Here is a 13,943-nt window from a genome sequence, read left to right as displayed (position 1 = left end):
TGACAAAATCCATTGATTTGTGATTGTCGTCGTTATATTTATAATTATATTCCGTCATATCTTTGGTTCCTGGATCGAATAAATGGGATTACATTTCTGAAAATTCTTCATCAAAATTCTCTCGAAATCGACTTTATAGTTGTTTCTGGTAGTAAGGAATGATATCTATCAGCTGCTTTTAGTCCCATAGAAAATTTTTGTTCCTAGCCGAAATTATCGCCGCTAAAAGGTCAGTGATTATGACATAAGTTATGTCTAATTGTATTGCGCGAGCGATTTTCAATCGCGCGTTCTGAAAATCGAGTCTAAAAATTTATCTTCTCCTACATTTTTTGAGCAATCACCCTCAAACTTTCAGGATATGTTCTTAGGATCAGTTAGAAGAGAACTCTAGAGCCAGAATTTTGAGATAGGCCTTTAAAGATTTTTAATTCGATTTTGAAAATCTTGGACCTCTAAAAATCAAGGTCCAAAATTTTCAAAATCAAATTAAAAATCTTTAAAGGCCTATCTCAAAATTCTGGCTCTAGAGTTCTCTTCTAACTGATCCTAAGAACATATCCTGAAAGTTTGAGGGTGATTGCTCAAAAAATGTAGGAGAAGATAGATTTTTAGACTCGATTTTCAGAACGCGCGATTGAAAATCGCTCGCGCAATACAATTACACATAAGCGCTGACCTTTGACCGGCGATAATTTTGGCTAGGAACAATATTTTTCTATGGGACCAAAAGCAGCTGATAGATATCATTCCCCTCTATCAGAAACAACTATAAAGTCGATTTCGAGAGAATTTTGATGAAGACCCCCCCGGCCCCCTTAAGTATTACATTTACTACACGTTGCAAAAACTTTCGCGCCTGAAAAATAAAACGCAACGTGTATCAGCGATAACATAAACAATGATAAAAGTAAAATGCGAATTTAAGATGTCAAAATACTGCCTAGCAAACCCAATATCAATAAAATCCTAACAATTAAGCTATAATATACATAACTAACTAGCTTCTTACAAACCAATAAAAATTTATCTAGCATCTAGATTCTAGAATGGAGTTTGGATCTACAACCAATGAAAATTTATGTTCAAAATAAACTGCAAATATATACACATATCATAATTATAATATATGAACATGACTGTTTACTCAGAAATTAACGCTATGTTTCAGAAACGACTGTAAAACTGAAAACGTGTAATTCTGGAGCATTTATATTTTACATGGACTGCAACTTAATCCTTCAAGAATCCAAACGGCGCCAAAGAAACATATAATTCACCATTCACGACGTCATCTCATTATTAGATATTTCATAGTCTTGGTCTCCAGGTATCAAACTTGCAAATATATACTTATTTATAAAATATACAATCCCGCCACTATAATTATCACTACAATATATCCTAACAACCCATTCATCTCCTTATAAATGGGCAACACGTGGTACAACAAGTACAACTCCCTAAAACACAGATGTAGTTCGGTTATTGAGTGTGTTGTCCAGGACTCTAAACTGCTCTAGAGACATGAAGAAGAGGACGTTCCAGGGCCCCAGTCTGCAGAAAGTTGGGACGAAACCCTTCCAAAGCGCAGGGACCCCCTCGTGGCGGGCAGTGTTCAACATCGTGTCTACCACGCCCTTGTAGATCTTCACCTAGAGGAGGAGGTGGGGCTCAACTTTTAAATTGGTTATAAGCTTAACAAACATTGTTTAGTATCCTTTAATAGAGACCAGTTACGTTTCAGCTTTTAGCCTTATTTCAGAAATACCAATTAAAATCCTTTTAAATGTTACTGATTACAAACAAAACCAAAGGTAAAAACTAACGTTAGGGTCATGCAGCAGTTTTTGGTTCATCATCCTTGTTTTAGCTACATCGATAGGTTGTGAGAAGCAAGACCCGAGGAAACCCGCAAATAAACTGGAGCCGAAGTGAGTTCTTTTGTTGTCCTGAAATTAATGATAATAGTGAAAAATTGTTAATTCTTAGAAATTGTTCATTCTTAGAAATCATTGCTATTGACTTATAGCTAAATATATTTATCTATTATTAGATAATTATATTAGATGTTGTTGTTGTTGTAATCTATTATTAATATTAAAGGCCAGTCTCCCGTATCGATATTGAGGAAGGAACGGTAAGTGGACCAGGACAGTACGGTGGAATCACATGGTACTCAGAATGATATTTCTGTAGATTAAATCCTGATCGCCTATTCTTCTAGAACATTCCATAGGACATAACCTACAAATTACACTTTATTAACTTCTTAGTTAAACTACCAGCTCTCACGCGGGGCAGTGGACTAGTTTAACACAGGGTAACTCTTGTATTTTTCGTGTAAACATTGGCCTCACCAAAGCACGCATCTTGACGTAGATTAGGGAGATTTCTGTTCAATAGGTATACTACTATTTGACCAAAACCCATAATCATGGGTAGAGTGGAGCGCTGCCAGTGTCTCTCTTTCCCAAACAAAAGGCAATGATATCAATTTGAATGACCGTTATCAAATGCAAAATGATACCGAGAATGAAATCGGTCGCTCGCTTTTCCCACTCATTCATGGCTTACGAATTGTAATAAGTTTCGATTTATAACATGTAATCTATTTCAATTGTAAATGAATGGGAAAAGCGAGCGACCGATTTCATTCTCGGTATCATTTTGCATTTGATAACGGTCATTCAAATTGATATCATTGCCTTTTGTTTGGGAAAGAGAGACACTGGCAGCGCTCCACTCTACCCATGATTATGGGTTTTGGTCAAATATCATCTCTTTTTGATTATAATGTCAGGGTACTTTACAAAGCCGAAATGTAAACTCATAACTTCATTAATATTAATAAGGAGGTGATTTCAACGATTTCGAAATTTTTCCTTTAAAAACATTTCCTTGTGTTTAGGTAAGCATATCGGTCGATCACTGACTGAATATGCCACTTTATACTCATTCAAGTTGGCATTAAATTCATATATAATGACATTGAACTGTCGTGGCAAAGCAGAATTTGTTCAAAATCACGAATGAGCAAAATTTTAACCTTTCGCACGTGCAAACCTTGAGCGGAAGTTGCGTGCGCATCCAATATTGAATCACCGTAAATTTTTGCATGATGGTGTTTTATATATAGTTTGATAAGCATGAAAAGTTTCAAAGTATTTCAAGAAGTACTGTAATCACAACGGCACTCCAAAGTTGACGGAAATTGGTGAAAACAGCAATTTTCAGTGATTTTAGCAATTTTCTATCAATTTGGGCGTGGCCCCACGTGTGCAACTTTTCGATTTTCAACTTTAAAACTAGCCTATGACACAATTTAGACCTTTAGGAAGCAAAATTGAGCTCCACAACCCAAGGGATGGTGCAACACCAGAGAATACTAGAACGTAAAATTAGCGTTTTTATAAAATTATTCTTTAAAAAAGCACTAACTTCAATAGCGAATATCTTTATGAAGGAGCAAGCTAGAAAAACTTTCCGGTAGATTTTCAGAATGCTTAAACAATTATCTAACTTCAATATGTCCTCAAATTTTGAATAAAATTACTCCTTAATGGCGTAAAATCGATTTTAAAAGTGATTACTTTGTGAAAAATCAAGTTTTAAAAATGGTTAACTTGATGACGTCATCAAGTGGTGATGATGACGTTGAATTACTTTTTAACATAATGTAAACTAAAGTCTAAACAATTATCTTCAAGACCTGTGGTCCGAAATGGCTGTATCTTTAAAGCGTCTGAATCTACGGACACCTAAATATAGCCTATAATTGACTGGCAAAGCGTCTATCCCTGAATATATATATGTATATATGTATTTGACCAAAACCCATAATCATGGGTAGAGTGGAGCGCTGCCAGTGTCTCTCTTTCCCAAACAAAAGGCAATGATATCAATTTGAATGACCGTTATCAAATGCAAAATTATACCGAGAATGAAATCGGTCGCTCGCTTTTCCCACTCATTCATGGCTTACGAATTGTAATAAGTTTCGATTTATAACATGTAATCTATTTCAATTGTAAATGAATGGGAAAAGCGAGCGACCGATTTCATTCTCGGTATAATTTTGCATTTGATAACGGTCATTCAAATTGATATCATTGCCTTTTGTTTGGGAAAGAGAGACACTGGCAGCGCTCCACTCTACCCATGATTATGGGTTTTGGTCAAATATCATCTCTTTTTGATTATAATGTCAGGGTACTTTACAAAGCCGAAATGTAAACTCATAACTTCATTAATATTAATAAGGAGGTGATTTCAACGATTTCGAAATTTTTCCTTTAAAAACATTTCCTTGTGTTTAGGTAAGCATATCGGTCGATCACTGACTGAATATGCCACTTTATACTCATTCAAGTTGGCATTAAATTCATATATAATGACATTGAACTGTCGTGGCAAAGCAGAATTTGTTCAAAATCACGAATGAGCAAAATTTTAACCTTTCGCACGTGCAAACCTTGAGCGGAAGTTGCGTGCGCATCCAATATTGAATCACCGTAAATTTTTGCATGATGGTGTTTTATATATAGTTTGATAAGCATGAAAAGTTTCAAAGTATTTCAAGAAGAACTGTAATCACAACGGCACTCCAAAGTTGACGGAAATTGGTGAAAACAGCAATTTTCAGTGATTTTAGCAATTTTCTATCAATTTGGGCGTGGCCCCACGTGTGCAACTTTTCGATTTTCAACTTTAAAACTAGCCTATGACACAATTTAGACCTTTAGGAAGCAAAATTGAGCTCCACAACCCAAGGGATGGTGCAACACCAGAGAATACTAGAACGTAAAATTAGCGTTTTTATAAAATTATTCTTTAAAAAAGCACTAACTTCAATAGCGAATATCTTTATGAAGGAGCAAGCTAGAAAAACTTTCCGGTAGATTTTCAGAATGCTTAAACAATTATCTAACTTCAATATGCACTCAAATTTTGAATAAAATTACTCCTTAATGGCGTAAAATCGATTTTAAAAATGATTACTTTGTGAAAAATCAAGTTTTAAAAATGGTTAACTTGATGACGTCATCAAGTGGTGATGATGACGTTGAATTACTTTTTAACATAATGTAAACTAAAGTCTAAACAATTATCTTCAAGACCTGTGGTCCGAAATGGCTGTATCTTTAAAGCTTCTGAATCTACGGACACCTAAATATAGCCTATAATTGACTGGCAAAGCGTCTATCCCTGAATATATATATGTATATATGTATATATATATGTATGTATATATCACGACAATCTGTCGTAAAACAGGGGTTCTAGAAAACCCATTTCCCGATGCTCCTGAAACTTGAAACTTTTTTTGCAGTCGATTTGGTCAACGTCTAGACGCCCTGAAAAATTTCAGATCTCTAACTCAATTTTAACATGGTTTTTAAGGCACCTGAATATGGCGATTTCGGGTTTTTTACCGAATTTCGTATAACAGTGCTGGCGCGAATTTTATGCAAATTTCTTCAAAATCTCAACATAACTATTTCTTATTTCTGTCATCTTTGACATCAAATTAGAATGTTTTGAACTAAAAAATAAATCTGCTGAACGACTTCCGATGAGTCTTAATGCCTGAAAAACTCCTGCCGGAGGCGGCGGCCTTCCAACGTGTACCAAAGGGGGTGTAAAGGAGTTATGATAGTAAAGGGGGTACAATAGTAAAGGGGGTACATAGTATTCCCCCAATAAAGACACCGCTCGTGCTTGCCAGCACTGTGATATATATATGTATGTATATATCACGACAATCTGTCGTAAAACAGGGGTTCTAGAAAACCCATTTCCCGATGCTCCTGAAACTTGAAACTTTTTTTGCAGTCGATTTGGTCAACGTCTAGACGCCCTGAAAAATTTCAGATCTCTAACTCAATTTTAACATGGTTTTTAAGGCACCTGAATATGGCGATTTCGGGTTTTTTACCGAATTTCGTATAACAGTGCTGGCGCGAATTTTATGCAAATTTCTTCAAAATCTCAACATAACTATTTCTTATTTCTGTCATCTTTGACATCAAATTAGAATGTTTTGAACTAAAAATAAATCTGCTGAACGACTTCCGATGAGTCTTAATGCCTGAAAAACTCCTGCCGGAGGCGGCGGCCTTCCAACGTGTACCAAAGGGGGTGTAAAGGAGTTATGATAGTAAAGGGGGTACAATAGTAAAGGGGGTACATAGTATTCCCCCAATAAAGACACCGCTCGTGCTTGCCAGCACTGTGATAAATGGGAAGGGGGGGGGGGGGGGGGGGGGGGGGGGAGAGGGAGAGCCGAGAGGGGGTGAGGGAGGCCGGGGGGGGGGGGCCTGGACCACATTGCACTGATATGAAGAATGATTTGGTATCACTATTTTTGAGTGGACAATTTTTGAGAAAATGAGAAGTCTATGCTGAATTTCTCAGATTCAAAATAATTTTTGGGATATTTTTGAGTATTCCGGTGAAAATGGTCAAATTCTCAGATTCAAAAATACTCATGACCCCCCCAACCCCCCCCCCCCCCCATATACATTTGAGTTTGACAACTTTGGAGAAGTTTGATTGCGTAAGGACAGTTACTTTTAATACAGCTACAGGTAAATGCTTCATAAGCAAGTTGCATGGTAGAGAAAAGTATATTACGCTAGTAGTTGTAGCTTAATAAACTAAGGTAAAATACCGTTCATTTTGTTTTTGAATGCTAAATTATGATTAATTTTTAAATATATTGCTGAATTTCGAACTGTTTTTTCTTCTTTTCTTTAATATTAATCGCTAATGTTAGTTAATTACTACTACTAATTTCGGTTATTTGTATCGTCAGCTTGCTCTTGCTCTGCTATACAGTACTGAGAGAAAGTTTACTAATTTCCAACATGGAATCTACCAATACTAAATAACAATCTACAACTCAAGTTCGATGTTGAACATTTCCATTGTACGTCAGGGACAAATGTACGTCAGGGACAAATGTACGCGGTATATTTTAAGTAGCGCCCACCGTGCTATTTACTTGTGTGTACTTCAGTGTCGAGTTCCGGTGCTAACTAGATATATGTAGCAGTCAAACAGGTGCCGCTGGATAGGGCTCAGTCCGTACAGCCAGTAGGTACTGTTAAAAATGATAAAACGAGCAGTCAATCCCTACCATTCAGAGAGAAAAACGTCGCTCTTAATAGACTCGTAGTTGTAGGATGGGTCCAAATTGGGTTTATTTGTCCGGTGTACTGTCCATATATGAAATATATGGGCATCACGTGGTGTACCCAGTAGCTAGCTCGTAGTTTAGTACAGCGAATTATTCGTTACACGTTATGAGTTCAAATGGTCATTGGATTTACTGAACCTTAAAACTAAAAGTGAGTCACAACTTGATTCTCAGATACTGCATGTTCAGGACCCGAGGAAGGCGAGTGAGTGTATTTGTACATATTATTATAGCTCAATGTGTAGTACATTACGTGTTTTTAGGGTCTGCAGTATGTCTGGCACTAAGAGCAGGATATGCTGGAGGGGGATTATTCAAAACATATAAGTGATACGAAAAGATTGTATTAGCATTGTATATCCTGCCTAGGTCGATCCAAGTGTAGTCTGGAATAAGTTTTGTGACAGCACTTCTCTCCGTTTATTCTCACATGAGCAAACTTAACTTATCAGGATCCAATCGAGTATCTTCTCGTAGCTTGTCCGGAAACGGGAAAGGTCTTGAGAGGTCGTCCTTGATAACGATGTCTGCTAACAGGAAAATATCTCGTAGATTTAATGTACAATATGCATGGTTAGTAACCATTGGATACCCAATACGACAACCTCAAGTTACACTGTATGCTGAGGCTTTTGTTTAGGGTCAAGTATTTATTTACGTTCTTAGGGTTTTAGTACAGTTTTATTTTAGTTAAATTAGGGTTCACCTCTCCGCTCTAGCTCAACATACACTATACAGTGTAACGAATACGGCGAATTATTCGTTACCCTGTATAGTGTATGTTGAGGCTTTGTTACGTTTTGTATTATTAGATCGTATATTTTATTAGATTGTGTAAATTATCTAGTTATATTTTATACAATATCTTTGTCGCATAGTAGCGGGGTAGTAAATACAGTGTTTCGTTTCGTTTCGTTTCGATCGTTTTATATTAGCAAAATATCTTCGCACTGTGTCACCTCCTCCTTCAATACAATTCTTGTTGAAGGGTATTATTCATAGCTTAATAGAATTTAAAGCTTTGTTTTTCAATTTAAGCAGCTAGATATTACTAATTTAACATTACTTACTTGTTAACAATAATCTGTAATCTGTAATCTTTAATCTGTACTCTGTACTCTGTAATCTGTTATCTGTAATCTGTAATCTGTAATCTTTAATCTTTAATCTGTAATCTGTAATCTTTAATCTGTAATCTGTAATCTGTACTCTGTAATCTGTACTCTGTAATCTGTTATCTGTAATCTGTACTCTGTACTCTGTAATCTGTTATCTGTAATCTGTAATCTGTAATCTGTAATCTGTAATCTGTAATCTGTAATCTGTAATCTGTAATCTGTAATCTGTAATCTGTAATCTGTAATCTGTAATCTGTACTCTGTAATCTGTAATCTGTAATCTTTAATCTGTAATCTGTAATCTGTACTCTGTAATCTGTAATCTGTAATCTTTAATCTGTAATCTGTAATCTGTACTCTGTAATCTGTAATCTGTAATCTTTAATCTGTACTCTGTAATCTGTAATCTGTAATCTGTAATCTGTAATCTGTAATCTTTAATCTGTAATCTGTAATCTGTAATCTGTAATCTGTAGTCTGTAATCTGTAATCTGTAATCTGTAATCTGCATAATAATATGATTTGTACACATTTCCGCGCCCACGCCTGCTCACAAACGCCTGCCCGTGGCCAGCTCACACATTATTTACCTACAGTCGTGTGTGACACATTATTTGTAGCGAAGTTTGTTTAAAAACTATCAGTTCCGTATTTTGTTATCTGATTATTATATAGTCTGTGGCAGTGTATAATGTGGAAATTGTTACTTTCACTATGCGATAAGACTGATACATTGCTCGTATGTTCTTGTAACCATACTTAGCTTGATTCGGTGTTATAGTGTAACTGTGACAGAAATCAGTAATATCGATATTTCGTGTGTCCGAATACAATACTTTATTGTCAGTAGACATCTATTATTTATATTATAATATATATATAATATATATCGATATATAGTAGTTGAGATGAGAACAGTACAATCGTGTGTGTTTGTTAAATTAGTGTTTGTTGTAGCGACAGTATAAGATGACTTGATGTAGTTGTAGCGAACATTGGATTCTGGGGTCAAACACGTGATCAATCCGTAGCTCATCTGGGATAATACTGTAATTATACCATAATATTATAATTATAATTGTCTAATTACAGTCCTGTCCCAGATGATCCATGGATTAAGTCAACTTTAAGGTAAACAATTAATATACCGCACCTCTCCATCAGAATCGGCATCTATAATAAAGGGTTGTTAGGTTGTACTACATGTAGTACCATTTCTGAAATGGTATTGTCCACACCGAGAGTTGTCTCAATGCCGCGAGTGTGTCCTTGGGGGGAGGGGGGGGGGGGTGTGGCTAACTAACCATACCAACATACAATTTGCATTTCAGTTCTTGTTTGTTGCGAGTGTCTGGCTAACTAACAATACAAATGATTGCATTTAAGTTCTTGTTTTTTACCGGATTTTGTGGTCTTAAGAATCCTGGGAATCCTATGACCAAGCATTCAATTAAATTAACATGAGGTCTCATATCTGAAAATCTTTGGTGCGCTGTGCACTGTGCTACAGTCGTCAAAACGTTTGTGTTTTTAAACTCTTCGCTTAACCCCTCCACTAACTCCCGTCCCCGCAGTAAAATGTGAAGAATGCCCAAATAAGGATGAAAGAGGTCTCCATGTTGCCACAGTGACGCAGTTGATGAGAGACGAGGATGAGTTGCCCAGAGACGACACCTGTTGCGGCGGCCTCTGTCAGAAGAGATGTTGTCTAGACTACGGCAAGAAGAGGTTCCCGGCAGTCACGTGGGCTCCCCACTACACTCTAGAGAAGGGGAATGCTGACCTGATAGCGGGAACCACAGTGGGACTGATGGTGGTCCCACAGAGTCTGGCGTACGCCATCACTGCAGACCTCCCCGCAGTGTATGGGTTATACTCCGCGTATATAGGCGCCTGGATATATGTACTGTTCGGAACCAGTAAGGATGTGACTGTGGGCCCTACCTCCATCATGTCCTCTCTTGTAGCTAGCACTGCTAACGGGGACATTGCCTACGCTATCTGTCTCTCTCTGGTAGCAGGTATCTACATGCTGATAATGGGGTTACTTGAGTTCGGCTGGGTGATGTGGTTGATATCTTACCCAACCCTAGCTGGGTTCACTTCTGCAGCAGCTATTAAGATAGCGGCAGGAGAGATAGGGGACCTGGTGGGCATTAAGGACTGGGACAGTGACTTTGTGGACGTTTGTGAGGACATTGTCACTAAGTACGATCAGATAAGATGGACAGATGCTCTGTTAGGATTCGCTTGTCTCGCTATTTTGTTCCTGTTGTGGTTGTTACAGAAGATCTCAGCTATAAGGTACGGGATGGAACTGGTAGAGAAAGGTAAAACTCCCTTGTTCTACTTCTGGAGATCGCTCTGGTATGTGGGACTCATGAGGAATATCATAGTTGTTCTGGGTGCTGCACTGCTGGATTATTGTCTGTATGTTGACGATGACACTCCCTTTATTGTTATAGGGTATATAGAGCCAGGCTTACAATCTCTAGATATCAGCGTGTTTCAGAAGTTCCACGACCAGTGGACCAGCTTGTTAATAGACGGACTGGTAATAGCTCTGATAGGCCTCCTAGAGGGGTTAGCTGTCGCTAAATCCTTCAGTAAGAAGAACAGGTACGAGATCAACAACAGTCAGGAGATGGTGGCTCTGGGGCTGTGTAATATAGCGGGCTCTTTCTTCCAGTGCTACCCTGTCACTGGCTCCTTCTCCCGCTCCTCTGTTAACAGTGAGTCTGGGGTCCGGACTCAGTTCGGAGGGTTTTGGACCGGGCTGCTTGTCATGTTGTGCTTACTCTTCCTCACTGTTTTCTTCTCATACATCCCCATGGCTGCTCTGGCAGCAGTGATAATATTCGCGGTTGTGTTCATGGTTAACTTCTGTATCCCAGTGGAGATGTGGAAAGTAAGGAAGCTGGGAACAGTGAGCTGGGTGATAACGTTCTGGAGTGTTCTGCTCCTGGGTATAGAGTATGGTATAATAGTGGGGGTGGTGTTTGATCTGATAATCGTGATAGCAAAGAACCTGAGACCGGACACCCACACTCACGATATGGGGAGCGGGGTGATACTGGTGGATGTGGACAGTGGCTGGAACTACCTGAGTGTTAACTATGTGAAGGAGAGGGTGGAGGAGGCTTTGTTCTGGGAGAGGAAGAACTTCCTCTTCTCACAGTCTGTAACCGTTAATGCTATAATCCTGGACATGAGCAAGTTCAGTGAGTTGGACTACACGGCCATGGAGAGTCTCAAGGGCATTCAGGAGGATTGTCGGAGCGAGAAGATATTGTTGTTCAGTGTAGGATTGTCAGCGGAGTTATGTGAGGATGCTCAGAACTTTGGGGTAGTTATACCTAACTTTGACGCGACTGAGGACGCTGTCCGTGCTGCAAAGAGGGAGATAGGGTTAGCAATAGCTATCAGAGACCATCTTCAGCAGCACGAGGCTAGAACGGAGGATAATAAGAGGTATGGGACCTTTAGAGGGGAGCAGCCTAACAGCACCCAACCCGTAATCAGGACAGCAGAGGAGGAGGAGGAGGAGGAGGGAGGAGAGGAGAGACAAGTGACACCTGACCACTCTGCTGATGAAAAATGAGCATGATTTCTCTCCGATAGTCGGGTTTTGCTTAGATAATTTAATGCTTGCTTGACTTAGTTTAGTCAATGTAATAATGGTAATTAAGCTGGTCTTAATTATATTTAAAGATGAAAAATGTTCATGCAAATCGTATTTCCGTTTTGTTGAGGAATGACTATATTATTGTAATGAAATGTTTATTTGAGTTTGAACTCACACTGATCCAAATTCTGATCACGAACTGAATTTTTTGAAGATATTCAGATCAGACAGATAGTTTAAGGACTTTAGGGGATATTATACATAATAATATATTGTGTATTATGTATAATATAATACATAATACAGTTTCACCTCCGTCGGAGTGATAATGCATTGCAGCCAGATACCAATATTTTATAAGGAGATAAAGATAAGAGAGCATACCTCGAACCCAGCAGCAATAAGATTCCTCTTCATCACATCATATGTAGGGATCTGCACACCGTTCACCACAGCTGCACGCTGCGCGTTAGGAATAGCCCCTCTGTACACTCCGCGCATACCTGAAACATTCTCATTACTTCATTAGTAAGGTAGAGGGAGGGGGGCTTGTTGGATTAACAGAGGAATTTAAATAAATCAGCTGCTGAATAGTATTTAGTAACCATAGTAACGAACCCTCTGTTTTGAAGATGCTGATAAAGCTGCGTATAAGAGGAGGTGATTTAGCGTGGTGAGATGCCTGCATCCTCACTCTCATCACATCTGTAGGAGTTGTTACCTGGGCAACAAGGGGGTCATTACCTGGGCAACAAATAAAAACTTTAATTTAGTTAGAATAATTAATACTTATAATTGGAATAAGTCATGATTTAAAACGTATAATAAACACTCCGGAAGAGGACGGATAATAAAGCGATGGTAAACTCACATAAGATCCGATAACACCAGCTGTACCACCTAACAATACCAGGTGAGGTAAAGGCATCTTTAGTCCTGTGTTATTGCGCTCCCATCTGTCTTTTATACTGTAGTATATTCCTGAGAGGGCGACAAAACACATGTTAGGAACGAGAAATCTATCTTTATAATATGTGTTTCGGTTGTAAAGAAATATCTTATAGGCCCCCCCCCTCTTGTAACTGACACAGAGTAACACCCGACTCACCTAGTCGAGCGTGGTTACCTAGGCAACAAGACTCACCTAGTCGTATAGTACCATACGTGCCCTGTCTGAGCAGAGCAAACTTAGCTCCAGTAAACAGGGACATTACTCCCTCCGTTCTACCCACTGTAACCAGGGTGTGGAACATTCCTCGGTACTTGAGGGTGGTTAACCTCGCATCCGCTACCTGGCCCTGGGGAGGTGGTTAGTAACTAGGTGGGTGTGGGGGGGGGGGGGGGAGGGGGGGGGGGCAGGAACTCAACACTCTACACTCCATAATATCATGTTATATGCCAACCAATTGCAGTAAGGAACACGTACCTGTATCTGCAACCTTGTCTTGCTCATGTCAATAGGGAAGGTGATAGCTTCCGCAGTCATGGCAGCCAGTCCTCCGTACACAAACGCCTGCCACGGCATGTCCTCAAGTCACGTGCCTCTTAACTCCTTATATGGATATCACGTGTCCCTCTTACTGTCAGCTGGTACTTTATGTTGAGGTACTTGATGTTGATTCGTGGTGGTAGTGATAATATTACATCACAAAATCCTAAAGTTAGGGTGAGATAAGAGGGAACGGGGGAATGATTCTTCGGTTTAAAATTGAGTTTTTAGAGTTTAATTCAACTGTTCATGAATAAATTTCGGATAATCTAAGTAAAGATAAGGTATTGAAATGCTGCAATAATATTTCAGAAATCAGTAGAATTTACATCGCGATCCGAGCATTATATCATGATTTGTATAGTTGTATGGGTGAGTACCTGGAGAGCACTCCTTATATGGGTATCACATGTCTCCTTATATGGGTATAACGTGTCTCGGGCCGTCTTGATAATCAAAACTCGAAATCAAAGAATCGAAAAAACATTACAATCAACTATGGCGAATTGG

The 13,943-nt window shown here is 38.7% G+C and overlaps 2 protein-coding genes across 2 annotated transcripts; one reads left to right on the top strand and one right to left on the bottom strand.

Annotated features, from left to right (window-relative positions):
• Positions 1-882: 882 nt before the first annotated feature.
• On the bottom strand, positions 883-13,638 carry LOC134813334 (kidney mitochondrial carrier protein 1-like). Its single transcript, XM_063821030.1, has 7 exons — positions 13,371-13,638; positions 13,089-13,242; positions 12,816-12,925; positions 12,563-12,665; positions 12,329-12,447; positions 1,830-1,952; positions 883-1,655 (listed from the first exon to the last, which is right to left on the bottom strand). The coding sequence occupies exons 1-7, from the start codon at positions 13,467-13,469 to the stop codon at positions 1,464-1,466; spliced, it is 900 nt and encodes a 299-aa protein (XP_063677100.1). The 5' UTR covers positions 13,470-13,638; the 3' UTR covers positions 883-1,463.
• On the top strand, positions 9,898-12,106 carry LOC134813333 (sodium-independent sulfate anion transporter-like). Its single transcript, XM_063821029.1, has one exon. It carries the CDS (start codon positions 9,959-9,961, stop codon positions 11,918-11,920), a length of 1,962 nt encoding a protein of 653 aa, XP_063677099.1. The 5' UTR covers positions 9,898-9,958; the 3' UTR covers positions 11,921-12,106.
• Positions 13,639-13,943: the final 305 nt, after the last annotated feature.

This window comes from Bolinopsis microptera, chromosome 3, assembly GCF_026151205.1.
Source record: "Bolinopsis microptera isolate Bmic1 chromosome 3, MBARI_Bmic_1.0, whole genome shotgun sequence".
NCBI classification, from domain to species: domain Eukaryota; kingdom Metazoa; phylum Ctenophora; class Tentaculata; order Lobata; family Bolinopsidae; genus Bolinopsis; species Bolinopsis microptera.
Note: the sequence above shows the minus strand (reverse complement) of the source record. Positions and strands in the feature narration are given on the sequence as shown.